This window comes from Cyphellophora europaea (assembly GCF_000365145.1).
Source record: "Cyphellophora europaea CBS 101466 unplaced genomic scaffold supercont1.2, whole genome shotgun sequence".
NCBI classification, from domain to species: Eukaryota; Fungi; Ascomycota; class Eurotiomycetes; order Chaetothyriales; family Cyphellophoraceae; genus Cyphellophora; species Cyphellophora europaea.
The window spans coordinates 1,892,177-1,920,000 of NW_008481808.1; the positions used below are offsets into that span (position 1 = coordinate 1,892,177).

Here is a 27,824-nt window from a genome sequence, read left to right on the forward strand (position 1 = left end):
AGCCGCGTCGCATTTGATCCCTCGATCGCATACACACTCACACAACACGACCAACCTTTGAAATGGCTCCCATGAAGAACATTCTTGCCGCGCTTGCGCTGGCCTCTTATGTCTCGGCTGTGCCCATGGCCGTCGACCGTCGCGCCGAAATGGTCACCGAAACCGAATGGGTGACGGTCGAGACCACCACCACCGTCTGGGTCAACGAGCCCTCCCCGGCGGCTCAGGCCGAGAACACTCCTCCCAAGGCCGCCGCTGCCGTGACCACTTCCGCCCCCGCCCCGCCGGCAGCTACTACCCCTGCCGCTGCTGCGGCTCCTGCGCCTGTTGCGCCCCAGGACAACGCTGCTCCTGCTGCGTTCGCTGAGCAGCCTCAAGCAGCCCAGCCCAGCGCCCCAGCCGTGTCCAGCTCTGCCGCGGTGGTCCAGCAGGCGCCCCCCGCTTCCACTCCTACCGTTCAGCCCAAGACCGCTGGTGCTTCGAGCGGCGGCCCTTGCGAAGGTGAGGGCAGCGCCTGCACTGGCGACGTAACGCACTATGACGGCGGTCTCGGTGCCTGTGGCTGGAATGTCGATACCGCCAGCGACATGGCCATTGCCCTACCCCACGGTCTCATGGGCACCCAATCCAACGGCAACCCATACTGCGGTCGCAGTCTGTCCATCAAGGCCTCTGACGGCTCCGTCGTCAAGGCCACTGTTGGCGACAAGTGCATGGGCTGTGAAGGCCAGAGCATTGACCTGACCGACAAGCTGTTCGCCGCAGTCGTTCCCAATGGCGATGGCCGCGTTAGTGGTGTCGAATGGTGGTTCGACTAGACTGAGCCCAACGCTCATTTGGCTTCTGTGAAGCACACATTCATGAACAAACCCACATTCTTTTCGAGTCACGAACACTTGGACAAAACTTTTGATATGAAATGACGACAATCCCAGACAATTTGCACGGAATAGGTTTTGGCGCGCACACGGGACAAAGCGTTTTGGGAAAAAAAGAAGCGACTCCTCTTGACAAGGTATCGCTGGCGTCAATCTACAGGAACTTCATCTGAACGGAAAAGATGGGGCGCAACAGGAAAAATGCATATTCTGGAAAAGGGAAATTCTTCTTTCTGGTGGGACATACCTTTATAGACAAAACACCCATAGGCTGCCTCCATGCTTGATGCTGGAGTGCGAAGTCGCTACTTTTGCCAGCAGCAACTCCCTCGTCCACTTTGCTGATTTGCCCTCCATTTCTTATCCGTGCCTCGTATATCACGACATTGCGATACTGGGACAAAAGTAATAACAGTGACGTCCCATCAACCTTCTCATCAGATCGTCGCGGTCGCAGATCGTCGCGGTTGCGCGGTTCTGACGGGTCACGGGTGTGGCCGCAAGATCTTGAAAAGAAAGGTCATGATGTGCAAAGGGATGTGCAAGGGATGTGCAAGTTCCTTCTACATTAGTAGGATCGACGGGGATCGTCTCAGAATAAAATGGCAGTTCCTTGTGGTGGAGAGAAGAGGGGAAGGGGGGGGGGGGCCAAGGAGGTGGTGCACGGGCCACATTCCTGTTCCTGGCGGGGGCGGGGATGGTAGTGCAGAGTTGTGCCACGTATCTTAGATGCGGCGGCGGCGGGTGTTATTAGCTTGTGCGGCTCGTAAGGCATAGTGGAATCATTGGTAGGTGTCGCGAGCGGACGGATTGATTTACAGTAGTACTTGGGGCGGAGGAGGATGGTGCAACGAGAACCACAGCCTCACACTCACTTATATTTGCTGGTGTGACCGAATCGGACTTCCAGCGGATGAGGTTGGGCACGATAATGATTGCTGTAGGGTACGAGGCTGACTGATGCTATGACGGTGCCCTGCTGGCTGGAGAGCATCGACGAGGTGGAAGGCCTGTATCAGAACAAGAGGTTGGTGGAGAGAGAGCTGGTTGTGATCAGGACGCAGCAGCACCAGTTCCATTCTCAGTACTGGCCAACGCGTAGGCCTGGAGTCAGGAACACGTCTGGAAGGATCTGGCCTCGAGCTGGTGAGTCTAGGCTCTCATAAGGCAGGCGCATGAAATTGATGATGCTCGTACAGATGTACAGACGTATCGTGAGCATGCACCGCGTACACGACCTTCAGCCGGCTAGGAGGATAATCAATTTGACCTTCCTGAAGTGGTAGTTTCGCGACGCAAACCGTCTAATGACGAGGATGCCAAGCCTCTTAACGCGAGTGGAAACCACGCGCCTCCAAAAGCGCGTCTCGTCGAGGGCTAGCCAAAATCCACTTAAACACAACAATGATTTCTCAGCATCTTCTCTTCTTGCTCACTCCTCCAGACACGATACCTCTCTCTACTTCAAGTACTCGCTGTCACTGATCCTGTGCAGGTCGTTGAGAGTGATTAATTAGCGGTCATTGTGCAGAATTTGCACCTTGCCACACCCCTCCCTTCATTGACCACGAGACAACCAAGAGACAGCCATCATGTTTGTCTTCAAGCGAGGTACGTGTGAACGAGGACTTTACCGAGTGGCCTACAGATCACTCCAACCCATACATAACACCGTGCTGACCTCAGAACAGATGGACGCAAGGAACGCGTGCAGTTCGACAAGATCACAGCTCGTGTCTCGAGACTGTGTTACGGCCTCGACCCTGACCATGTCGATCCTGCCGCAATCACTCAAAAGGTCATCTCTGGTGTCTACCAGGGTGTGACTACCATCGAGCTTGACAACCTCGTAAGTTGCCCTCTTCAACGCGTCGACTGAATCTAACCTCTCCAGGCCGCTGAGACCGCAGCTTATATGACTGTCACCCACCCAGACTATGCCATCCTGGCTGCCCGTATAGCCGTCTCCAACCTCCACAAGCAGACCAAAAAGCAGTTCTCATCTGTGATTGCTGATCTGTACAACTATATCAACCCCAAGACCAATAAGCCGGCACCCATGATCTCGGACATGACCTACAACAGCATCATGAAGCATGCCGATGAACTGAACTCAGCTATCGTCTACGAGCGAGATTTCAACTACCAATACTTTGGTTTCAAGACTCTCGAGAGATCATATCTGCTCAAGATTGGCAAGAAGATTGCAGAGAGACCACAGCACATGCTAATGCGTGTTGCCGTTGGCATCCACGGTGATGACGTTGAGAAGGCTATCGAGACCTACAACCTGCTATCTCAGAAGACCTTCACTCATGCTTCGCCAACCCTGTTCGCTGCTGGCACTCCTCACCCGCAGCTCTCCTCATGCTTCCTCGTCGACATGAAGTCGGACAGCATCGAGGGCATCTACGACACTCTCAAGACCTGTGCCATGATCTCCAAGAGTGCAGGCGGTATTGGTGTCAATGCTCACTGCATTCGTGCCACTGGCTCCTATATTGCAGGTACCAACGGCACTTCTAACGGCCTCATCCCAATGTTGCGCGTTTTCAACAACACTGCCCGCTATGTTGACCAGGGCGGCAACAAGCGCCCAGGCGCCTTCGCCGTCTACCTTGAGCCTTGGCACGCCGATGTCTTCGAATGGCTCAACCTCCGCAAGAACCATGGCAAGGAGGAGGTTCGTGCCCGCGATCTTTTCTACGCTCTGTGGACCCCTGATCTGTTTATGGAGCGTGTTGAGAAGAACCAGGAATGGACATTGATGTGCCCCAACGAGTGCCCTGGTCTCGCTGATGTCTACGGCGACGAGTTCAATGCTCTGTACACCAAGTACGAGAATGAAGGCCGTGGCCGCGCCACCATCAAGGCACAGAAGCTGTGGTATGCCATTCTCGAAGCCCAGACTGAGACCGGCAACCCATTCATGCTCTACAAAGATGCTTGCAACCGCAAGTCCAACCAGAAGAACCTTGGCACTATTCGCAGTTCCAACCTGTGCACGGAGATTATCGAATACACTGCTCCGGATGAGGTCGCTGTCTGCAATCTTGCTTCCCTGGCCCTGCCGGCCTTCGTCGACCAGGCTCGTGGCGAGTACGACTTCGGTCGTCTGCACGAGGTTGCGCAGGTTGTCACCCGCAACTTGAACAAGATCATCGAAATCAACTACTACCCCGTACCAGAAGCCAAGAAGAGCAACTTCAGACACCGCCCTATCGGCATTGGTGTTCAGGGTCTTGCTGACGCGTTCCTTGCCTTGCGTTTGCCGTTTGACTCGCCCGAGGCTAAACAGCTCAACATCCAGATCTTCGAGACGATCTACCACGCTGCTCTGACGGCCTCGTGCGAGATCGCCAAGGAGCTGGGTCCGTATGAGACTTACCCAGGATCCCCCATCTCGCAGGGCATCCTGCAATACGACATGTGGAACGTTACCCCATCCGATCTGTGGGACTGGGACTCGCTGAAAGCTGATATTGCCAAGTATGGCGTGCGCAACTCTCTTCTACTGGCGCCGATGCCTACTGCCTCCACCTCGCAGATCCTGGGCAACAATGAGTGCTTCGAACCATATACCTCCAACATTTATTCTCGTCGTGTCCTGGCTGGCGAGTTCCAGGTTGTCAACCCCTGGCTTCTCAAGGATCTGGTCGACCTCGGCCTATGGTCTGAGAACATGAAGAACCGTATCATCGCTGAGGGTGGCTCTATTCAGAACATCCCCAACATTCCCGCAGATATCAAGGCTCTCTACAAGACTGTCTGGGAAATCTCCCAGCGCACTGTCCTACAGATGGCTGCTGACCGTGGTGCGTTCATTGATCAGTCACAGTCCCTCAACATTCACTTGAAGGAGCCTACCATGGGCAAGATCACCAGCATGCATTTCGCCGGCTGGAAGATGGGTCTCAAGACTGGCATGTACTATCTCCGAACCATGGCCGCCTCGGCGCCCATCCAATTCACCGTCGACCAAGAGGCTCTCAAGGTGGAAGATACCAACATCGCCCGTGACCGCGCCGGTGGCAGGAAGAGAGGCAGCCTCGGCCCCGAGACCCGCCTGACTGCTATTCCTCGCCCCATGTACATCGCGAAGGGTGGCAACGGTAGTGCCGAGAGGATCAACGGCGCTATCACTCCTGCTGCCACTCCCCCTCCCGTCGAGGAGACCAAGCAACTCGGCAGCAGACTCGCCAAGACCAGACTGTCTGATGGGCAGAGCAGTGGCGAGGCTAGCCCGCAAGTCCTCGCCACCGACCCCGTCGGAACTCCTGACCTTGACGAGGAGCTTGACGCCAAGAAGAACCAGGAGGAGGATGCGAGCGAGGACCGCGAGGGTGACATCTACGCGCAGAAGGTGCTTGCCTGCTCCATCGAGAACAAGGAAGCCTGCGTCATGTGCAGCGGTTGAAGCTAAGGCTACGACGGAGGCGACTGACGGGGGAGAGTTGACGAGACACGGAGTGCTTGACGAAGCATATGATGTGGCATGGGAACCTCATTTTCCTTTTTGTGTGTGTTGACTGTTTTTGCTACGTGTTTCCTGGGCATGGGCATTGATCGAGTGCTCGGGCTCCTTGTACCTGGATATTATAACAAGGCTCTCATCGATGTGTATGGATTACCGGCATGGGATGGGCGCATTTGCGTGGCGTTAGATCCCGCAAAGACTTTTATACCGAGCAAGTCTTTTTTTCTTTTAACGAGCAAGTCGATAATGAGACTACAATCCAAGCCAACACCTCTTTTTCCGTGATACAGGTGTATCTTTTTTTTGAAGCGAGTGCACGTAAATCGTGATTCCTGTGCTGTATAGTGAGATCAAAGATTGGGTTGCTCAATCCGCAGCGCCATCGTGCCTCCAGTAGCCCGCCTCAGAGCAACCCGCCTGCTCGCCATGCCTATGCGGCTCTCCTCAAACATGTCGTCCGCATCCGTGACGATCGGCCCTGGATCCTGTTTTCCGTTGCGGTCTTCAAATGCGGTAGCCGTCAAGCCTTCAACACTCAGCTTCGCCACCATGTCCCGGGTTTCTGGAGAGTTGTGCAGCAGAGCGCGTGCCGCAAGGACGGATGCGAAGATGATGAATGCCAGATTGGACGCGAGCAGAGCAACAAGGGACCACAGAGGCACCTTGGCGACAAGCATGTCGATAGTTGTGGCCTCTTGGAGATTTCCGCGTGGCGACATCGCCGAGGCAATCAGCGCGACGGTGTCTTGCGAATGCAGGTTGGCATATGTGCGGGCAAAGGCGCTCATGCTCGAGGTCAAGCTCGCCATACTCTGGGCTTGCGACAAGCTCGGCATACCGGAAGCTTGCATTCCATGGGCGAGTTCCAGAATACTGCCGTTGGTCGTTTCGACTCGACTAAGTTCCTGTATATTGTTACCAAACCATGTGTAGTTGACCTCGTAGGCTGTCACTGAGCAATTGAGTGTATATGCTATAAGGGAATCGCCAATAGCGAGTGCTGCTGGATCGCTGAGGAGATTTCGGCCGTCCGCATTGCGTTGGACGGGCACCAGGCCAGCAACTGCCAGGTGATATCTCCTGAGGAGACTATTCTCGGGCAGAGCGCCTTCCCCGGTAGAATCCGTATTCAATCCAGGCGTGCCGCCTATCGAGTTGTATGGCTCATTCAAGTCAGAATCCGCAAAGTATGCATACTGAAAATTCCGGTCAAGCTTGAAGTTGAAGTCAGGCGTTGTATCATCAGTCCTGGTCCAAGTCGCGGTGTCCTTTGCCACGGACTCGGGGGCTCCCAAGGCACCTCGGAAGTCTTGTGTGCAGTTGAACAGTACGTAGGTCTCGTTCGAATCCAAGCCAGCGGTGACACGTACGACGCAGCGCTGAGTCAACGGCGAACATTGTGTCGCAACGCCAATGGTAGATGCGGTAAAATCTCGTCCAGACTCCAGCGTCTCTGTCTGAGGCATAAGTAAAACCAGGTCTTGCCGGGGCTCCATGTCGTCCTTTATTTGCCATGCACTGTTGACCTTTGAATGATTTGCTTGCATGGAAATGATCTCGCCAGAGTCGAATGCAACGGCGTTGGCACCGACGCTAGCATCAGCAACGACCGTGCAAGGCAGGCCCTGGTTTCGACTCCTGTCAAAATCGATACAGTGGCTAGCAAGCCCCCTCCCATATGAGCCGCTTGGATGACTTTCCAGGGTAGAAAGTCTGATAGCAACAGTTGATGTGAAATTATGAACACCAATGTCGGCCAAGAGTACTAGTCCTGCCAGAACTATGCTCAGGAAAAGCACAAGGGCCGATCTGCTCAGGATCGCGGCTTCTGCCGCCCTGAAGCGGCGGCATCGGTAAATGATGTACCTTCGAAGCTCATCGACTGAGCCTGCAGATAGGCCGACCAGAATGCTGAGTTGTTGAGGCGTAGGCAGCTTTTTCGGATTCCCCCGTTGGGATAGCTCGAACAAATGCCGCGCTGTGGGATAATGCCACAGGGTCATCAGGCTTCCAAGCAGCATTGGTGCAAGGGTACTGCTGAATCCAGCCAAAAATACAAGCTGCGTTGCGGAACGATTGACCAAGACATTTGCGCGGTCGTCCCAGGAAGATGTCTTATTGTCAAAGGGACTCGTTTGATCCGTCTTGGCCCTGTCAGCTATCACGATGCCAAAGAAGGCGGTGGTGAATGCCAATATAGGCACCACAGCCAACAAGACCGTCCACCACAGTGGAAGATTCTTGTAGTGCCTCGACTGTAGTCTTTGGACCGGAGACGCGGGTGATGTGGATGACAGAGACCATTCTTGCTCCTGGTTTCGAACGGGCAGCGGCTCTTTGGTGTCAATGTTGTACAGGGTCGGTACGTTCCCAACTTCGCGTTTATGTGTCTCGAGCGTGTGCTTCCGGCTAGCTGAAGATTGGAAGGACTCGGAGCTCTTGGGCTGCCGCAGCGGCTGGTCGAGCGGTATACCGTTCAAAAAGCGAAGGGACATAGTGCATGGATTGTCTCATGCGAAGAAAAGGTGCGAGTCCTCTCCGCCGAAGGAGACAGCTGGATCAAGACACAAGTGGTGGGAATGCATGCACGTTCATAAACTTACCAAAGTCTGGATTGTTCTGCTTTCGCGTTTTCAAACAGGCGTAGCGGTGGTACATGACACTTCCCACAAAATGGCCGCAGGAAGCGGCCGGCAACCCACGTCCACCAGCGCTTAGGACTCAGCGCCTAATTATTCAGCAATGATTGGACGATAAGGTACAGTGTGGCCAGCAGAACGCGCCGGCATGCATGAGCAGTGCCGCAGCTGTTGGATGTCACATGGTTCTTGGACGCTACTCACGCCATCGCGAAGCTGTATGGTTAGATGCAGGGGAAGAACGAGTCGAAGAGAAGAAGCCGAGATTCAAAGACGACGTGAAGGGCTTGGCAGGAGTAACGGACTTGCGGATACGGAGATTCTTTATTCCGAAGTGCCTGGCGGGCAGTGCTGTGTCCGACCGCGTCAAGTCGCCATATTTGATTTGCTTGCTACCGGGCTGCAGCTTCGGTCACAGCACCTGAAACGAACGTCAGGCTTGGTCACTGAACTGCAGAACTGACGGATTCCTCTCGTTGAAAGTCTAGAACTAAACTAAGTATCGAGCTAGACCCTTTGTGGCTTACTCGGCCTCCTGGTCGATGAGCTGGTATTCCTCATCCAGATAATACCACTCTTCATACTCGGACGGCTTGGGCGCAGCCGGCTCCGGACGAGACTCTCGGGGCAGCTCGAAGGAACGCGTCGTCTCGCCAGGCGCGACGTAGCTATCGTATTCGGGGAACGAAGTCTGGTTGAAGTTGACTTCGCCGGCGTCCTCATCGCCCGAGATCAGGTCCTTCCAGTACTGGTGGCCGGTGGGGATGACTTCGTCGATGATGTACGAGGCGCTCTGGTAGGTCTCACCGACAATGGGGATGAGGTCGTCGCCGCGTGCCACCTTGTAGTAGGTGAACCAGTCGCGGAACGCCTGGGTGACGCCGGGCCGGTACTTCTCGACATCCTCCCAGTCATTGATGAACTCGGCGATGGGGTCGTTAACGTCGATGACGAGGACCTTCCAGTCGGTTTCGCCGCCGTCGTTGGGCGCCAGGCCGCCGAGGATCTTGACCTGCTTCACTTGGCCGACGTAGCCAACGTCCTGTCCGATGTCGAAGAAATCGATTGGGTCGTTGTCGCCGGGCGCTTCGGTGAAGGAGTGGTTGACGTTGGGGTTCTCCCACGTCTGCGGGATGGAGCCGTAGACGAAGGGGTATGTCTTGTGGGGCCAGACTGACTCGACGAAGCGCGGTGCGTCGTTGCGGTCGTCGTCTTGAAGCGTTGTTAGCAAACGTGAACACAATTCTCGGTTGCTAAGGGATAGGGCGTGGGGTTGCTTACGGAAGATGGGGTTCAATGGCTCTGGTCGTCGGATTTCAATCTTGCCATTCTCCCATCTCGGGATCTCGACAACAGCATTGACGATAGCTGGCTCGCTCTCGTCGGGGTAGAGGGGCACATCATGCCAGAAGCTGATCGGCTGGCACTTGTGCTCGAGCCAAACTCTCCATTCCTACCAGCAATGTCAGTCAGGATCTCACTGTCCTTAGCATAAGTCCTACCAGAGTGTTGCGCCCGCCAACTTCACGGAGACTCAAGGCATCGTAGTCAAACTTTCCATCGTCGGGTCCTGGCTTGCATCCTCCCTTTGGTGGGCCAGGTTTCCCTGGGCCAGCATGACCACCTGGCTTACCTGGGTGGCCAACAGGGCTGGCACTGGCGGTGACGGCAAGCGCAAGCGCGAAAACAGCCTGAGTCGCACGCATCGTGTCGGTCCAAGGAAAGAATGACTGGGACAACAGCGAGAAGAAATCCTACCTCATGGCGCGAACATCAGCCCGGCCTTATACACGGTCAGCGTCACCTGTGGAATAATCATCCACTCCATCTTTTCTTCTGCCCTAGGACGCAATCCAAGACTCTGGAGCCCATTTAAAGAGCTGCAGCACGCACGATGCGGACCCCCTGTGCCGGTCAAACCGCATAAGAGCTCCCCGAAGTCGAGATAGAACCTTCCTGTCTGGTGTAGGATCAACCTGGGACGTCCAGGTAAAGGCACGTGGTCGAAATCAAAACGAATGAGGAAGACAACTCGATGCACGTGGGGGGGTTCGGCAAGTGTTCGCGAAGAGATTACAGCGGGGCGGAGCAAGATTGTGACCCCCAACGCTGGGCGCGAGGGAGAAGCGAGATCGAAAACGTGTTCGCCCTAGTGTTGGCGCCAAGACGATTCCTTTGGATTGCAGTTCGGAATGGCGGGTGAGGCATCGAGCCAGTATGCGTGTTGTCGGGGAGGCTCGAAGCTCTTCTCTCTTTTGTTGCATTCAACGTGTGGCGGTAGAGCCGTGTCGGTGCCAAGAGTCACGTGTCGGCTTAGATACCCGCCGCAGACGCCAAGATAACGGCATACCGCAAAAGTCTAGTCCCCTGCGAAGGCCGTCGAGCGCCAGTTGCGAGAGATCTCGATGCGTCGTTAGGGATAATGAATAGCCCAGTCGACCGGTGACCAATGATGCATCAACATCTCGGGTTCGTTTTTCCTCAGTGACATCCGAGGCGTTTGTATACGCCCATTGCGGTTGCAAGGCGAGGAGTGGAATGCTCATGGGTCTCTTCTGCTCCGGTCGGTCCTTTGTCGAAGGTATCCAACGAACTCGCTTTGTAGAGTTTTGGTCGCCTTGCTGGATGAATGAAGCTGTAGATCTTTTCCCGCCAAGACTTTCACTGCCTGCAGCCTTGGTGAGGACCGGTCTTATCCCAGGTCTACTCTCAACCGATGTCTTTAAGGCACATTATCAAGACCCCGATGGCCCTCGATAGATGCCGATCCCGCGGAAATGCTTCGAGAGGCCAAGTCCTGTGGTATCAACTTGGGACAGCAACTTCGGCCTCTTCGGTTAACAAAGCCTTGGCGTTGAACGCAAGATTCTGACAAAGACACATTAACTAAGCGTGGTAACAAGGTCGGTGTACGACCACCATATCGCTTGGCACCTGTAGTGTGTGCTCGTTCACGATGCCTCGCTTGGCCTGCTGCCGATGTATCGCCCAGGAATCGTCCCGAGCGGCGTATACCGCCCAAATAGCCAATATCCCGAGCTTGTCCGTGTACGAACCCCTCTTCGTGTCCCCGTGCAGCGGTTGCCCAATTCCACGGTTTCCCAATGTGGTAGGCGCTACTGTTGCGTCTCAGGCTTGAGTCATACCTCTTCTGAGCAAACAAGATCGTGTCGGTTCTTAGGGCGCCTGCCAGGTTGGCAGTTTCAACCGATGCGCTCGCACGCTGAGATCTCGAAACATGGCGAAATGGGTGCGGGCGCGAGCTACGACATTTCTGCCAACGAAACATCTGCGCATGGTCTGCTGTCGGTGCTGCCAAGAAGGTATCGCAGCACCATCTCCGCGCGCACGTCAGTGCAACTTGCTCATGTCTTGTTTCATGTGACATGCATGGGAATTTGGCTGTGCTCATAGTATCTCGTATAAATAGTGGTGTGACTTTGGCTTGGGACAGCCCTCTCATTGCCGAATGTTGAAGTCAACTTTACTCCATGGGGGAGAGCAATCCGATTCATGTTGACACCGATATGACGCCGGGGTTCATGGGTCGAGCCCTTTCGCAAGATTCGGTCAGCTCGGCCGGATACGACTCGATGCCATCCCTGAGTCCCGAATTTGAGGCTTTTCTGCTGCAGGAGAACACACGTGCTGTAAGTACAACCCGCGAAAAGTGATTTGCTTCAGCGGCAGGCCGCTGATCATAGGAATGCTTTAATCAGTGGTTCATGGATATTCCTCCATCCTCAGCGTTGTGGGATTTACCAAACAACTACTTCGAGCAACAACCTCCAGGCGGAGGAGGTTCCGTCGAGTCCAGGTCGCCAAAGAGCCTCGACCAGCTGCCAACGGAAAGCCTGTCGCCGGTGCCTGGTCTCCCCGGCGACCATAGGGCAACAGCGCCTGAGCAGGCCGAGTATAAGGTCGGTACTCTCGGCCGCAACATTCGTCTTGATAAGGACTAAATCATGTGGCCAGAAATTGAAGCGGCGGCATCAAAACCGCATGGCACAGAAGAACTATCGGGAGAAGAAGGAGCGTCTCATTAGCGACCTACGCGCAGATCTGGCAGTGGCGCGATTAGAAAAAGATGCCGCGGTGAAGCTGAATGAGAAGGTGGTAGCCGAGTTACATCAGGTGCATTACAAGTTGTTGCAACTGCAGCTGGGGGCGAAGCATAGCCGGGAGCGCGACAGGTAGACGTATTGACATCTCAAACGACCCTTTCGACACACCTTTTCATGGCTCTCGAGTTTCGAGAGGATGTGTCTTGTATAATAGGGCGTACCCATATCCAATTGTTCGGGGACCCCATACTGAGGCCCGCATACACCCTCCTCAACGACACCCATCGCCAAAATCGTCTGTGAGGAACCCATACCTGCCATCGTCACCATCAGCCCAATTGCCGGCCATCTCACTGCAGCGCATCGTTGCGACCCCCTTCGCTCGGCAAGATCTCCACCGAGAGCTAATATGCGGCATCATATATGCTGGCATGACAAGTGTGTCAGGGCTACGCCTGCTGTCGTCGTTATGTGAGAGGAGCTCCCTGACTTGCTAGTCCATACAGAACGCCCAGATATCGGTGTAGACCATGCATATTCCGATAAAATCGTCAGTCCACGGAAGATTTCTCTTCACCCATCACAGGGTAGCGGTCCTGATCAGGTGTCGTTTTTCGATTACTCAGCCTTTCTTGCTTGCGAGGAGAAGCACAACAGGCCACACCGCCCGAGTTGAGCCATGTAATCCTAGCGCCGTTCCCAGCTTGGGGAGCATGTCGTCCAAATAGGCAGGGCTGATGGTAGGAAACAGGCTCTCGAACCATCCACGAAACCAGTCAATATTCACCTCCTGCTGCCACTCGCTAGCATCTTGCACGAATTCCACCCGTTCCGAGAAGTCGATCTGGCTCTCATATCTCATATCAGCTAGATCCCAGTCTCGCACCCAAACATCTCGATTGCCCTGGGTGTTGAATTTGACTCTTTCCACGCTTGCCCACATTTGCGCAGGAAATGCGACGCAATCATACCCGCTCTGTTCGACCCATAACGTTCGCTCGCTCTCTTTGCTGAAATCCCTCCTGAGCTTACACCAACAAGCTTGTATCTCTCTGAAGATCGTCTCGGCAGCAGCGTTGTCCGGCAGTCGCGGCTGAGTGTAGTACCATGCCGCAAAAGTACCGCCGGGCTTTAGAGCTTGATGTGCTGCTGCGACCGTCCTTGCAGTGTCGGTCCAATGTAGCGCTTCACTCATAGTAACCATGTCAATGGTTCCAGTTGCGATCCAAGACATGTCCTCGGCAGAAGCCACTTTGAAGCTGAAGTTGGCATTAGTTGTCTTGTTCAACGATTGTGGTGGGCCGACGAGTCTTGTCCGCGCTGAGTCGACAGCCTTCTTCGAGAAGTCGCTGCAGATCACGTGTGTGAACTGCAGGGACAGAATCCCGGCCGTAATGCCAGGTCCGCAGCCGGCGTCATGTGCCGTGCCTTCAAACCTTCCCCCGTTTTCGACGTGGAAGGTGTAGATTCGCTGAAAGAGACTAGGCGGATACTCCGGTCGGTAGTCCTGATATGACTTCCACTGCTCAGAGCTGGTTGCATCGTAAGCATTCATTTGTTGTTGAGCCGTTGCTGGCTCGGGTTTGAGTGATGAATGATAGTCCATGTGACGACTCATGGTCGTGGCCATATTGCTTGATGGGCTCGTTTTAGGGAAGGCTTGAGTATCTGAGTTGTCGTTTGGTGACGGCCGTAGCGGCGAGGAGCATGAAGAAATAATAAACGTACATTGAAGAAAGAAGCAACTAAAGTGAGTGTCTCAATGAGGGAGGAGAAATGAGTGACAACGCAGGGTGTGCATGACTAGCAGGGTAGTCGCGTGCTCTGTAGCTTCTTTCTGCCTGAGGGGCGGCGTCAAGTTCTGAAGAGGACGAAACAAGCTCGAAGCGGCAGCGGATATTATGGCTATAGTGACGAACTTAGAGCGTACTGCACTATCCGCTTCCGCGAAGCGGGGTCAGTCTTGCCTCTAAATGACAACCACCGTGCCGAAGCAGCGCCTCACTGCCAAAGTCTCGTGAATTTAATGGACAGCAGGTTTCTTCATGTTTTGACGATCAACCAGGAAAACTGTCACACGACTCCACGTCTGCAGCATGCCAGCGTTGAGTACAGACAGTGCACACGACAAATCGATGCCAAGGCATGCAGCACTCGATGCACCGTCTGAGCACGTGGTCCTACTTTGAGTGTTGACTGGAGATTGATGTTGCCTAAGGCCCCAGGCGCCGTTCACTAGATGCTAAGTGCCGAGTGGGCGCTGACATGCAATGCATGATTATTGCTTCTGTCGAGGACTCCTCGGCTTACAGGGATGGCGCGCAACGTGCCGCCCCGTTGGACAAGAGTGCAGCATTGAAAGCGTCTGCGTGGATGGTCGAGATACTATAGCCGTTGAAAGCTCTAGAAGCATCTGGCGATGTCCTTGAGCAGCTAATCAACTGACTTCTTCATGTACTTCAGTCAAGGAGGATTCGAGGGTCTGAATCACAGCTGTAGCTCCCACAGGCTAAGTGGTCCTTGGTAGGTCTCGAGATCGCTTGGAGAGACTGCAGGCACGTAGCGGGATGTTAAAATGCTCGACTCTGGCATGGCGTAGCCGAGTTCGGACTGAGATGCGTGCGGTGGAACCTCTACAGGATTTTGTAGGGCTGTCGGCCTGGGCTTTGGGCATACGGTGCTCATAGCGATCCAAAGCAACAGTGTGGACATCTCGGTCTTTCCCTTAGCGTTATGAGTTTGTCCAGGCAGTGTGGCTCTAACTCTATTAAAGTCATTATCCAGAGGAGTTGCTGAACAACTCCGGTTTCGCTCTGTACGAAGCGGGCTCGGATAAGTAGTAAATCTATAAGGCATACAGGGGGCAATGGACACTCTTTGCAAACTAAAGTCGAGGATGCTGCAGACAGCAGTGATGTTGTAGGTGCAAGCGTAGTAAAAGACCAAACTTGGCCAGCCAGTTGGGAATGGGAAGCGATTGACAGTGGCTGAAAGACATGAAGGCGGTTTCGATGGGGAGCAGATACTCGCGGACCTTGGCAATATGGCTACGGCGGGCGACTATTACGATAGTGCAACTCCGCAACTTGACATTTTTGTGCACGCGCCCTCGTCGTCGCTCAAACATACACCACCGTCGCAATGGAGGAGAAAGGGGAGCACAGCCTACATGGGGACTCCGTGAGTGTCTCTACGGACTTCAGGTCTTACCAAGAACGTGTTACCGCCTCACTGGTCGCCGTGACCCGACAGGTCAGCGGCTTGTCTAACCAGGATCTAAGCTTCCATCGCTCCTCCAGCGAACAGGTCTCTCGTTCCCTCGACCGACAGAATGCCCATCTACTCCGTCTCACCAACAAGTTGTTGAAAGTCGCGACCCAAGATGCGAGCGTCAAGACCCCTCAGCTCAAGGACCAGGATGGCATCGATGATGACTGGCGCGGCTTGGTCGATGTTTTTGACGACCTGCTTGAGAAGGCCGATGCTTCTCTAGATGAGTTCACTGGTGCTATCAAACGCCTGAGTCCATCTGTCCCAGATCGTACGCAGACGCCCCCAAGACCTCAGAACGTTCCCAACTCTCGTTTTCCCCCATTCAAAATTGAGAAGCCTCAGTTACTCTTCAACAGGAAAGTGAACAATTTCGAGACTGCGCCGTGGAAACCTCTGCTCTCCAGTAAGCCACATGCCCTCGTACCGTTGGAGGACAGTATTGGCAATGCCACTACAGGGTGAGTTTCAACATGTGCAAAGAGACATGCCCTAACCCCACCCAGATACCGAAACCCCTACCGAGAAGAGATCGAGAACTACCAATATCCACCAAGAGTCTACCAGCAAGCCGAGCCTATACCATATCGTCCCCCACAGGAAGCTCCGGCCATCTATGTCGATACCGAAGATGCTGTTGCTGAGATGCTGCAAGAGTTGAAAGCAGCGGATGAGATAGCAGTTGACCTTGAGCATCACGATTTCCATTCTTACGGCGGAATAGTATGTTTGATGCAGATCAGTACTCGCAACAAGGACTGGCTAGTGGACACCCTCATGCCGTGGCGCGAGAATCTGCAGGTTCTAAACGAGGTGTTCGCCAATCCTGCCATAGTCAAGGTCTTCCACGGCTCAGCAATGGACATGATCTGGCTACAACGCGATCTAGGTCTCTACGTCGTGGGCCTTTTCGATACCTACTACGCGGCTGAGGCCCTGGACTTCCCCGGTAGAGGTCTCAAGCATTTATTACTACAGTTCGTCAACTTTGAGGCTCAGAAGCAATATCAGCTCGCGGACTGGCGGCGCCGTCCTCTTACACCACAGCTTATCGACTATGCGAGGTCTGATACCCATTACCTACTGTACATCTACGACATGATTCGCAACCTGCTGGTGGAGAATTCAACACCTGATAACAACCTGGTCGACCACGTCTTGAAAGGATCCAAGAAAGAGGCTCTACAATGCTACGAACGCTTCGTCTACAATGCCGAGTCCGGTAGAGGTTCACATGGCTGGTTTGGCATGATCACCGACCGCACACTCAACTTCACACCCCAGCAATTCGCCGTGTTCCGCGCTCTGCACCAGTGGCGTGACACCAGGGGTCGAGAGCTGGACGAAAGCGCTTCTTGGGTGCTACCAAACAGAGCACTATGGTCTCTGTCTGAAAATATGCCTTCCAATCCGACAAGCCTGTATGGGACCGTTCGACCAGTACCCGAATATCTGCAGAAGGAGGAAGTGATCAAGGAAGTCTTCCAGCTCATTCGTGATGCAAAGGAAGCTAGCAGAAATGACCCCCAACTACACGAAGCTATCAAGCAGAACGAGGCCAAATATGGCGCTAGACCCCAGAACAGATGGCGTAAAACCGCTCCCAAGGAAGACTCGAACAAGAGCCACCTGACAGGCCTCGGTGCTACGCTAAAACAGCTTACCGAAAACGGCGACATGGCTGCGAGTGCATCTTCATCCCCACCGGTCGAACCCAATGTCACAATCAGCGAACCGAAAGCTGCTCGATGCAAGATGTCGGGACTTTGGGGAGGAATTCCGTCGTTGCATGTAGGGACAAACTTCGACCCAACGATTGCTTTGGCTGCTGTGCAGGCTATTGCGCCGCTGCCCGTGGTTCAGATGGACTCGTTCACGACAGCGACTGGAAATCCTAACCAAACTGCATCACTTCAAGAAGAGGCGGCACCTGTGCCCCAGAGCATGTCTCCGGCTGACGATGTGTTCACGTTGAAGGATGAGTCTCGAGCATCGCGCAAGCGCAAAGCAGAAGAAGCCTTGGAGCCCGAGCCGGATGTTGAGCTGGCGTTCCGCGCTCCTGCTCCCGCAGCTCCCGAGGCCTATACACGACCCGGCGAAGGCTCTGCCACCATCAGTGCCGAGCGCCTCTCGGCTAAGCAGCAACGCAAAGCGGAGAAGAGGGCTCGCAAGGCAGCCAAGCTTGAAGAACAGGAGCGTCAGGCTCGCGAGATGGTGCCTTTCGACTACGACGCGGCCGAACCCCTGCTTGAGCCTAAAGATGTCGCCAAGAAGGACGTGGGCAAGAGTAAGGGCAAAGTTCAAGTGATGAATCCTTTCGCAAAGGCACTTGATACTGGCACCGGCGCGCGTCGCAATAACCTGGCGAAAGAAGGCGCTGGCAGGAGCATGACGTTCAAGTCGTGAGCTACCATACCCTTACTGTCGCTCCGATGAGCGTTATCACTTCCTCACGAAGATACCCTTTTTTAGTGCGAGCAGCGGTCTCTAGCACTAGCGTCCATCACAAGGTCCGACCTCGTCAGACTCACAACAAGAGATGAGACATTGGCGTTTGCCCAGTGTCGAGAAATCAATGAAGACAGAAATAATTGACCCTGCTAAGACACGTAACTGTTCTCCATCCCTCGCTCTCAATAACCCCGCCGCCTTGTTCTCTTTGCATTGCTCGAACTGGAATGGCAATCGTAGTATATAATTGTGTCCTATCATGACTGTATGCTGGAAGCAGACGTGCGTTACCACACGCCACACGCACCGCAATTGTCGCGCCAAGTAGATCTCATCGTCGCCCCAACACCTCAACCTCACCTTCGCCCTCGCCCGAGAGCGCATCGCTACCCGTCTGTCTGCGTTTCCATGCCGTCTCTAGCCGCGGGAACGCGCGAGGGAAAACCTCGATGGGCCCAAGATACGCAACACCAACACCAACACCTGACGCCGTTGTCGCCGTGCCTAAGGAGAGATATTGTGGGGAGACGGGAGAGGAAAGAGGACAATCATCGTCAGCATGGCGGTGGCGGTACCAACCAATGACGACAGAAAATGCGCGAAGATAGCTTTGGCCACACAAATCTGCCAAAACGTCACCGTCCTGGACGGATCTGCCACTAGGTAGGTGGATGGATGCTTGTCCTCTACATGGCCATTTCGGCCTGCAGTTTCCGTAGTTCCTCTTCTTCGTCGTCCTCTTCCTGCGCCTTGCCCTTGACTGCGAAAGAACAATGTTAGCACCACGTAAAAGTGGGTATAGTGAGACTTACGAGGCTGGTTCCCCACCGCCGGCGCCTTCGCCAGCTCTCCGCCTACGGGCGTCGGACCCGTCTTGAGCATCCGCTCGTCCATAGCCTCCTGTTCCATGCCCTCCAGTTCATCCTCCAAGTCCTGTTCGTCGATCGGCTCGCCGATAGGCGCACTTGTGATGGCGGTCGCGATCTCTTCGCCCAGCGCGTGCTGCTCGCGCAGCTCGTCCATGGTCTGGTCTACCTTGTCGATAGTCAGGTTGCCGTGGATCTGTTTCATGGCGGCGCCGGCGTTCTTCATGGCGTTGAGGGTTTCCTGGTTTATATTGGCGGCTTCGATGCTGTATATCTGCTGCTCAACCTGTGCGATTTGCGCAGAAGTCTGCTCGAGGTTGCGCTCGTGTCCCTTCTTGCGGCGGAGGGCGGCTTTGGCGACTGGGAGGGGGTGTTAGCGGCAGAAGAGGCGAAAGATGATTGGAATGGCGCGTGGGCGGTCGGACTTACCAGGTTTGTTGGTGGAGATGTTCTTGCGGGCGACGGCCTCTTGCTCAGCCATCTGGCTCTCTAGGTGTCGTTCACGCTTTTGCAACATGTCGAGCTGCCCGCGCAGCATTAGAATGGCGTTTTTAGGCGCATCTTTTCGCTTCTGTGCGGCTGCCCCGCCAAACCATCCCCACATATTGAAGGAGCGGAGTGATACGAGAAGGAGCAGCAGAGGGCGTCGTCGAGTCGGCAGCAAGCAGCAGTAGGCTCTGGCTGCTGCGATAGAGTATAGAACTCAGAGAAGGCAACGGGAGGCGTTATCACGAGGACGGTCGGATGACTAGAAGGTTCGGATCTATCCCTGGGGCGCGCTGCAAGCCGGTGAAAAACTTGTCGGCCGTAAACAATCGAAGATTGGGCTGTGAGAGCTTGCGGGCAGGTAGACAGTAGTGACAAGGATTGACGAGTGCTTGACGAGCACAGGCGGAATGATCGTGCAGGCAGGCTGAAGTTGACAATGAGCCATGACATCGTTGCCGCCCCACGGCTCAAGTTCGGGTTCCACTTTTGCCAAGCCTGCATATCCGTTGCCCAACGTCAATCGAACAACATCATCTCCAACTCCCGATCTGCCCGCTTGTCTGCAGTCCACTGATCCAGAGCTGAAGCGCCCTGTAGTGACAGTCGTGGTCTGTCTAAGCCTGCACCATAAAATGCCACCATGAATGGACCCTCGACCAGTGCGCCTGCGCCTTCTACTCACATCTTCGTCCACGAGCTTCGACGACAGCGCACGGGCAGCAAGGTGAGGTTCTTATGCTAGTTCGTGAAACCATGCCTGGATGCAGTGGTACACTTTCTGAGCTCGGAGCAGTCTTCGAGAATACGATGCCGCTAAAGGCCAACTACTCGTTGAGCATGCCTATCCTCATGATGCAACCGAACCTGCACGTGCCAGCATCGACGTGAACATGGTTCTGGAAACGGCGAGGCGGGATCTTATGACCGATGGGCGCTGGCTGAATGTCATTGGCTACGTGCTGAGCGGACCACAAGAGAAAAAGAGGAAGAGCACGAATGCTGGTAATGCGCAATCTACTTCAAAGGAGGTGCCTTTGCCTATAGTACAGGCAGTGCTACTTTGGGACGCCGGCGCGATCAACGTTGACGAGTACGAGCGCGTCCTGCAAAAGCATATGGAAGTAAGGGCACAAGCTCGGGTCATGCTGGACAATGCTTGCAAGGCAGAGGCAAGGAAGGAGCAAGAGAAGAAGGCCACAATTCCGAAGCCGTGATAATAAAGGACAAATCGTGTGGAGGGTTTCAGGCAGGAGTGGCCCTACAGATAGCAATGAAGTGTTTGCCCGAGGCTGCGTACACGCTTAATAGAGGTGTATGTTGGTGAGCACACTATTAGGACTGGCTTGTCTGATACTTCTTTCCACCTTACTGTATGACCATGTCAATATGGGGTTGCACCAGGGCTTTTTTGCTTCACAGAGCGGGGAGAAACCCTTGGAATCTAGCTATGATCGACGGGATAGATCTATGCTGATGAGCGTCAGACTTGACTACATTTGATGACTCGTCAGGCTAGGTGCATACACGCAAGACTATTCACCCACGCCTATCATTCAACTTCTTGCATCTCAAGAAACCTTGCCCCGAAGCAACACCTCAAGGACTTTCGCCACAGCTACACATTTTTCCTCGCCAAATCTGCCTCCGACGATCTGAACTCCGACAGGCATTCCCTTCACCAGTTCTGGATTGTATTGCGACCAGTTGAATTTGTCGCTAAAATTCCGCGGCACATGCTCCTGCCAACTCTTGTCGCCCACGTCTGTTGTTTGGGCTGTAGTGGCAGGGACAGTAAGAGCAGCAAAGTCCACAAAGTTCCAGTGTCCGGTGTAGCTGACGCACTGGTCGGACTGTACCCAGGTCTTCGGGAGAAATCCTACCCAGGGAATAACTGGCATGATCAGAGCGTCAAGCTGTGCTTCGTTCCATCGACTCATATAGGTCTTCTGATATTCTAGGCGAGTATTTGAAAGCTGTGAGATGTGAGCTCGGGAAGTTTTTGGATAGGAAGCCACCTCGCAACTGACCTGTACGGCCTCCTGAGTGGAGAGGAGGTCTGAGTCCTTGCCAACTAGCATGCCTTGGACAAGTGGTTCTTCGCTTTTGGCTAACATCTCCTTAGCGCTCGCTCCACCATCTGAAAGGATGGCTTTTGTCCAGAGGCGGTGAGCCTCGGGATGAGAGGATGTGTCCCATTCCACCACTTTATCAGTCAGTCATTGCTTGTAGGTAAAGGCCACCGCAGCCGAAAGAAGGAAGTCAACTGACTAGTGTGGCCAGCAGCCTGTAGAAGCGCTACGACTTCTCTGACAGCTCGCTCGTGTGGTGGTTGAACTTTGACACAGCCATCGTCGACGTAATAACCGATTTTGAGCTTACGGCCAGGTTCCTTTGCAAGGTCAGAGCGCCATGGGATTGGGTATGAATTTGGCTCCTGTTCCCATGGACTCGAGGCTAAGAGTCTTTCCATGAAAGTCTCTATGCTTGACAAGCTGCTAGTCAGGGGACCTGCAACCGGGTTCACAATGTACTCTCGTTCCCTGTTTGCGTTGCCGTTAGTTAGCTCTTTGGAAGAGCGACAAGATTGCTTACACGGAGCTATCCCAGGGGAAACGACCAACCGTTGGACACAAGCCGTAAAGACCCTGAAGGTTGGCTGGGATACGAATTGAGCCCCCAATATCTGTTCCTATTCCGATGATGCTGGCGTGACAGCCGACCAAAGCTCCTTCGCCCCCAGAGCTGCCACCAGAGATAAGTTCTCGGTTCAGCGTGTTTACCGATTGCTTGAAGACATGATTATAGGAGTCAGACATCTAGAAACAAAATCAGGAGTGCTGGACACAGTCATGACCAAGAATACTCACCATCAACGACTGAGAGATGTTGGTCTTGCAATAGAGTACAGCGCCCTGTTTCAGAAGCATACCGGCTAGCACACTATTCTTCAAAGCAGGTTTGCCACATAGTCCGACCCAGCCTTTCAAATTGGATTAATTTCAGCCGTGGTATATTAGAGCGTTCACGTACCTATTGTCGTGTCGAAACCTTCCACCTCGAATAGGTCTTTCAAGCTCACTGGCAGTCCATGCAATGGCCCCACTAACCGACCTGTTGCTTTAAAATGTTGGTCCAGTTGTTTAGCATGATCCAGAGCCTTGTTAAAGAACATTTCCGTGCAGCACTTGGACAGTTGCTGCGCATACGCGGCACGTTTGCAGAAAGCAACAGCAACTTCATAGGCGCTGAGACCTCCACAGTGGATACGGGATAGTAATTCCTGAGCTGAAAGGGCTGAAGTTATGACTTTCTCTTGGGGTGTGAGAAGGTCACTAGTGTCGAGGTAGTTAAGAGTCGAAACAGGGAGAGGATTCGGTAATTCAGCCAGTCGCCATTCCTCGGGGATTTGTAGGAACTGAGCAGCGCGCTTCTCTGCCGCTCTTATCTTCCACTGGGGGACAGCTTCTGTCGCCTCGATGATGCTAGGACCTTTGTCGTCGGCATGTTTGAGCGCATTGTCAGGCAGTGTATTTGTCCAGCCGTTCGTAGGCAAGCTTGCAAGTACGTCTGCCATGATAGATTCGGAGATCGTGGAGCAGCAAGATAGAAGGATGTTGAGTACGATCTTTCCGGCTTCCTCGTTTTGAAGTGACTTGATACTGCCACACATGTACATCCCTCGGTGACTTGCAGGACCACGGGGCGACTAATGCACCTACGCTTCACTGCCGCGTGCTTGGCTCTCCTGGCTTATAGACTGCTTTCCCGATTGGGAATTGCGGAGATACTCACCACATCGGTAGCCTCTGGGACCAATGTTTGTCACGATTAAAGCTTTCCAACGTGGGGTTGGTAGAGCGCAGGGAGATCTGGACCCTGTGCTGCAACTTTATCGGATAGTCTCAGCTATTTCGACGTTGCTGCAGCCGTTCCCTGCGCCGCGCCTGGCACATGGCTTGCGCGTTTGGGTAAGACGGCAATGACTCCTGTTCGAAATAGGCCCAAGAGCGTGTTGCCACGGCCATATGACGCTCAGTCGATGCATAGATCACCATGAAGAACATGGTAACGGGCAAGTGGACGTATACCATATCTCTTGGTTGAATACGCTCAAGAATGTCACAGATCCTATCCGCCACGAGATTGGACGTCTCATCTGTCCAGGTCGAATCAAACTGTAGGTAAACTAGTGCAGCGAAAAACGTGGTGTACCTCCAAGCATCTGCGAGGAGGCTGATGTCGTCAAACGAGGAGGGCGAACCTTTCATGATCTGCGCAGTGACTGAGTGGTGAATTTGATGAGGACGGGAGATCATCTGTCCCTGCGCAATTCTCACATAAAGGAAATACGTGTCTTCGGGACATCCCACAAGTTGGAACAGGTCAGGATGCATATCTTGTCGGTGAAAATCCTCAAATAGCAGTCGGCGATCTTGGTGTATTATCACTCCCATGACATCGTACCAGTTCAGCAGCGATATCGCTTGCTTCAGTCCTGGCGTGTCTGCATAGAGCTTTTGTAAGTCTTCAATTCCAGGGCAATGTAGATCGAGCAGAGCACGTGCGCCTCGAAGATGTTGTTCCCATCGCCCAAAAGGGCCCTCTCTGACATCTAGAAAGGCGAGTGTCGTGATACCAAAAATGGCCAAGATATCGCCGTTCTCGACCGCTCCATTAACGTCTTGGAGCGCTTTCGAATATAGTAAATTATGTCCGCCCGCATCAAGGTCGCTGCTTCTCCGGACCTGATGGCTCACGTGCTCCCAGACAAAGCCCCAGATGCTTGATAGCTCGAAAGACTGCTCGCTAGCACGTCCACGAGCCACTTTCGCCTGAGCATGTTGGTGGGAGAAGTAGCCAAGGTAGTCGTTCAGACTCGACGTCCAGTTGGGTGCGTCGCCATCTTCCTCGGGTGAAGGCGTTGTTGTGCGGTGATCACCTGGGAGGCTTGGAAGCTCTTCGATAGCAGTCGTCGAATCCTGCCAGGCGTCTTGACGCGTACTAAAAGGTTCGGCAGCGGAGTTCCCATCTCCAGCCCATCTGACCCTCATCGTATAGCCTGGACAACGGTAGCCATCTTTTTGGCATGGTCCGCAACCAGGTCGATTGAGATCGCATTTGACGGTCCGTGACCTGCATGTAGCGCAATGTCGGTCGCGTCGAACGCCTCGTGGCTTACCCTTGACCCGAGATCTCGCCTGTGTATCGCGCAGCATGTGTGCACCTCGCGCATTGGAAGGACCAGGGTGGAGGAGGAAGATAGACAACTTTCTGAAAGCGGCAAGTGGAATTCTTATCACCCTTATAACCCCCCTAGGCTCGGCGCCGAAACCCACTACCCCGCAGACGCAGGTTGGAGATAAGCTGCTTCCATGATAAGAGAAGCTTTTGCAAGCCCCTGTTGAGCAATTCATATCTCGAGGTAGATATGAAAGATAACTTGCTGCCACGTCAATAGTTTGGGCTTTCCGTATCTGGCAAGTTGTCTAGAGCTAGACGGCCCAGATGGTGCTGTCCTTGACTAGCCATTTCTTGGAGGTTTAATGAAACGGACAGCACTGCTGGTATCAGTTATATATTTGACGATGAGCCCAGGTCTTGCCACTGACAGAACCAGAACCCATCCTTTGCTACAAGCATGGCACTCCTTCTGCCTCCTGGATCTGTTCACCTTCTCCATGTGCAAGGTCAATCACGCAGCTCGGACGAGCTCGTGCTTGTACCAAAACCCTCGAACCACCCTGATGATCCCTTGAACTGGAAACGATGGAGGAAGATATTGCACGTCTCCTTGATTTATCTCTACACCTTTACGACAGGTGTCGGTGGTACGTCGACTTACTCCATTCTGACCGACATGTCCAGAGACACCGGACTCACCTTGACGCAACTCAACCTGGGAACAGCCTTTGTCTTCCTGCTCGCTGGCTGGGGCAACTTGCTCTTTCAGCCCATGGCTCTTGCCTACGGTCGTCGACCGACCTATCTGCTCAGTTTGGCTGGCTGCATCGCAATCTCAGAATGGACCGCGTGGGTGGACTCTTTTGGTTCGTGGGCCGCCGCTCGCATCCTCTATGGTTTCTTCGTGGCCCCAGTCGAGGTCCTACCTGAGATCAGTATCCCGGATATTTTCTTTGCTCACGAACGTGGAGCATATGTTGGAGGCTATTCAATGACTCTTGCTGGTAGCAATTTCATTGCTCCTTTTCTGTCAGGATTCATGAACGACTCCATCGGATGGAGATGGGTACAACATTGGTGTGCCTTGCTCCTGGCCTTGAACCTGGTGCTAGCTTTCTTCTTCCAGGAGGAATCAAGCTGGCATCGCACCGAGGTCGAGGCAGAGGTTTCTACCGGAGCCACCGATGTCCATATCAACCAAGCCGTTGCCTTGGGCTCCACTGGCCAGGATGTGGAGAAAACTCGCCCAAGCGAGCCGCCCGTCGAGCCGACTGCTTCACAGGATGCAGGAGAGACATATGCGAGGAAAACTTACTGGCAAAAGCTCAGTCTCTGGACCAACAACAAGATGACCCCCGAGCAAATCTTCCGTATTGTCTGGAGGCCCCTGCTTATCATTGTCCAATTTCCCAATATCTTATTTGCTGGGATGCTGTATGCCTTCACCAATTCCTGGTATTTGGTCTACAACGCGACTGCGTCTGCTATTCTCTCTGCGGAGCCATACAACTTCTCCTCGTCAATGGTCGGTGTGACCTATCTTGCACCCCTACTTGGGGCCATCATTGGCGGTATCGTGGCTGGCCCACTCTCTGATCGATTCGTGCTAATGCTTGCGCATCGTAACAACGGCATTCGCGAGCCAGAGCATCGCCTTTGGGGGGTCGCAACTTACACGTTCTGTCTGACGCTGGGGCTCTTGATGTGGGGCCTGGGGGCTGCAAATGAGGCTCCAGTGGGTGTCCTTCTCACAGGATCAGTCTTCTGCGGATTTGGAATCGTGAGTGGAGGGTCTTACGCCATAACGTACGCAGTCGACTGCTTCAAGGAAATCGCTGGCGAAACAATCTTTTCGCTCATCATTTGTCGAAACAACATGACCTTCGCATTTGGCTACGCGATTACGCCGTGGATCAACACTTCGGGACTGCAAAACACTTTCATTGCAGTCGCAGTGATCTGTTTCGTCACAGGCTGCTCGTTCTTACTCATGATTTGGAAAGGCCGAGACTTCCGGATAAAGTCTGAGGCGAGATATTGGAAGTATGCTTCATCACAGGTGGTTAAACATTGAGGCCGTAGTGCGCGCAATACTCGGTAAGCTAGCTCAAACAATATCTGAACTATGGCTCGACGTATCTTTTCACTTGATTCAGTATGAATCAACCAGAGTTATGCCCACCAAAGTCTCTCGTACCTGTGTTGATAGGCATACAGGTTGTATTCAGCACTACACATTAGATTGTCGAAAAGAGCCGCATTTTTCTGTGTTCCTGCTCGCCAGTCATCCAGTCAATAAGATTCAATATCTCACCTCAGAGACACTGCAAGCAGACGGACGGCCTGGTGAGTCTGACTTACAAGCGCGGTTTTCTGGCAGTGACATCTTCAATCTCAGAAGAAGCTCGGTCCGTATCTGCAGCAACGTTGATCGGAACGAATACGAGGTCCACAGCCTATTCCGATCGGTGTTCAGTGCCTGATTTGCGGGTTTTGGTGATCGATGCCATAAACTGGACCCCTTCGCCAATCGTGTCTAGAGAAAGAAGCCTTCAGGCGTACAACTTAGAATGGAAGAGCAGCTGCAGGTGGGCGATCAGTTGCCACGTCTACGCATGGTTCATATGTAAGCCACCTCCGGATTTTCCATTGCCAGCATACAGCGCCACCCCGGTCCAGAATAGGCATTTCCTGTGGCTGTGACTGTGACTGATGTCCGATGGACTTGTTCCATCGCAAAGCTTTCAGCCGCCATCGTTGACTAACCTCATATTGCCCTACCCACCGCCATCTGCAACCATGTCGTATCACGGATCTGCCACGCAACGATTATTGCTGATTATGGCTTCAATGAGAGTTTCCCCAACATGGCTGACGCACTGTTTTAAGTTCGGCCCCAGCGCCGCCCGATGCCATGGCTCACGTCATGGCCAGGTACTGGTACCAAAGAACAGACAAACTCGCTGCGCCGCTTCAACGCGTTACACCTCCCTGGTTTTAGCGGTACGACACAAGCAGCTCGGCATCATCACCACACGATTGGGCGATTGCCGGATTGTGTGCGACTTTGAGAACTACCGCTACGAATCTCGAAATTCGACATACAGAGCGTACGTTTGTCGCATCGCAGCATTAGGCCGCCAGCGCGAAAACGGTGAATATTCCTGGGAACCAGAGCTAAACTATACGAACCGCGTGGAAAGGATGACATTTCGTGCCGCTAGCCTTTGCCTAGAGCGGGTGTAAGCGTGCTTTACGCAGCATTGGCCCTTTCGAGACCTCATATAAGGCACTCCATAGCCTCGAATGCTTTAAGCTGCACTGCAGCCCGGTGGAGGACGACTTAGCCCTGACTTCAGCTCCTCCAGTGCTGTAAGCTTCTCTATATCCCCTCACCCAGGTGTGTTGAGAAGCATTCCTCCTCGAGCCTCAGCAGATCCGTTCAGCACTCGCACTATGACTCTCAAAGCTGCTGTTATTGGCGCTGGCCCGCTGGGTCTACTCGCCAC

The 27,824-nt window shown here is 53.8% G+C and overlaps 11 protein-coding genes across 11 annotated transcripts; 5 read left to right on the forward strand and 6 right to left on the reverse strand.

Annotated features, from left to right (window-relative positions):
• Window positions 1-62: 62 nt before the first annotated feature.
• HMPREF1541_02226 (uncharacterized protein) lies at window positions 63-818 on the forward strand (the record flags this gene model as incomplete). Its single annotated transcript, XM_008716582.1, has 1 exon — window positions 63-818. The coding sequence occupies one exon, from the start codon at window positions 63-65 to the stop codon at window positions 816-818; it is 756 nt and encodes a 251-aa protein (XP_008714804.1).
• Window positions 819-2,470: 1,652 nt separating this feature from the next.
• HMPREF1541_02227 (ribonucleoside-diphosphate reductase large chain) lies at window positions 2,471-5,295 on the forward strand (the record flags this gene model as incomplete). Its single annotated transcript, XM_008716583.1, has 3 exons — window positions 2,471-2,489; window positions 2,570-2,727; window positions 2,773-5,295. The coding sequence occupies 3 exons, from the start codon at window positions 2,471-2,473 to the stop codon at window positions 5,293-5,295; spliced, it is 2,700 nt and encodes an 899-aa protein (XP_008714805.1).
• Window positions 5,296-5,705: 410 nt separating this feature from the next.
• On the reverse strand, window positions 5,706-7,850 carry HMPREF1541_02228 (uncharacterized protein; the record flags this gene model as incomplete). The annotated part of the gene is made up of 1 exon (XM_008716584.1): window positions 5,706-7,850. One exon carries the CDS (start codon window positions 7,848-7,850, stop codon window positions 5,706-5,708), a length of 2,145 nt encoding a protein of 714 aa, XP_008714806.1.
• A 667-nt stretch (window positions 7,851-8,517) lies between these two features.
• HMPREF1541_02229 (uncharacterized protein) lies at window positions 8,518-9,700 on the reverse strand (the record flags this gene model as incomplete). Its single annotated transcript, XM_008716585.1, has 3 exons — window positions 8,518-9,206; window positions 9,276-9,447; window positions 9,497-9,700. The coding sequence occupies 3 exons, from the start codon at window positions 9,698-9,700 to the stop codon at window positions 8,518-8,520; spliced, it is 1,065 nt and encodes a 354-aa protein (XP_008714807.1).
• A 2,980-nt stretch (window positions 9,701-12,680) lies between these two features.
• On the reverse strand, window positions 12,681-13,688 carry HMPREF1541_02230 (uncharacterized protein; the record flags this gene model as incomplete). The annotated part of the gene is made up of 1 exon (XM_008716586.1): window positions 12,681-13,688. The coding sequence occupies one exon, from the start codon at window positions 13,686-13,688 to the stop codon at window positions 12,681-12,683; it is 1,008 nt and encodes a 335-aa protein (XP_008714808.1).
• Window positions 13,689-15,199: 1,511 nt separating this feature from the next.
• Window positions 15,200-17,734, forward strand: HMPREF1541_02231 (uncharacterized protein; the record flags this gene model as incomplete). Its single annotated transcript, XM_008716587.1, has 2 exons — window positions 15,200-15,789; window positions 15,835-17,734. The coding sequence occupies 2 exons, from the start codon at window positions 15,200-15,202 to the stop codon at window positions 17,732-17,734; spliced, it is 2,490 nt and encodes an 829-aa protein (XP_008714809.1).
• Window positions 17,735-18,465: 731 nt separating this feature from the next.
• HMPREF1541_02232 (uncharacterized protein) lies at window positions 18,466-19,249 on the reverse strand (the record flags this gene model as incomplete). The annotated part of the gene is made up of 3 exons (XM_008716588.1): window positions 18,466-18,539; window positions 18,592-19,005; window positions 19,075-19,249. The coding sequence occupies 3 exons, from the start codon at window positions 19,247-19,249 to the stop codon at window positions 18,466-18,468; spliced, it is 663 nt and encodes a 220-aa protein (XP_008714810.1).
• A 525-nt stretch (window positions 19,250-19,774) lies between these two features.
• On the forward strand, window positions 19,775-20,348 carry HMPREF1541_02233 (uncharacterized protein; the record flags this gene model as incomplete). Its single annotated transcript, XM_008716589.1, has 2 exons — window positions 19,775-19,875; window positions 19,928-20,348. The coding sequence occupies 2 exons, from the start codon at window positions 19,775-19,777 to the stop codon at window positions 20,346-20,348; spliced, it is 522 nt and encodes a 173-aa protein (XP_008714811.1).
• Window positions 20,349-20,702: 354 nt separating this feature from the next.
• On the reverse strand, window positions 20,703-22,708 carry HMPREF1541_02234 (uncharacterized protein; the record flags this gene model as incomplete). Its single annotated transcript, XM_008716590.1, has 6 exons — window positions 20,703-21,107; window positions 21,162-21,337; window positions 21,403-21,674; window positions 21,727-21,950; window positions 22,002-22,114; window positions 22,165-22,708. 6 exons carry the CDS (start codon window positions 22,706-22,708, stop codon window positions 20,703-20,705), a joined length of 1,734 nt encoding a protein of 577 aa, XP_008714812.1.
• A 328-nt stretch (window positions 22,709-23,036) lies between these two features.
• HMPREF1541_02235 (uncharacterized protein) lies at window positions 23,037-24,185 on the reverse strand (the record flags this gene model as incomplete). Its single annotated transcript, XM_008716591.1, has 1 exon — window positions 23,037-24,185. The coding sequence occupies one exon, from the start codon at window positions 24,183-24,185 to the stop codon at window positions 23,037-23,039; it is 1,149 nt and encodes a 382-aa protein (XP_008714813.1).
• A 587-nt stretch (window positions 24,186-24,772) lies between these two features.
• HMPREF1541_02236 (uncharacterized protein) lies at window positions 24,773-26,389 on the forward strand (the record flags this gene model as incomplete). Its single annotated transcript, XM_008716592.1, has 1 exon — window positions 24,773-26,389. The coding sequence occupies one exon, from the start codon at window positions 24,773-24,775 to the stop codon at window positions 26,387-26,389; it is 1,617 nt and encodes a 538-aa protein (XP_008714814.1).
• Window positions 26,390-27,824: the final 1,435 nt, after the last annotated feature.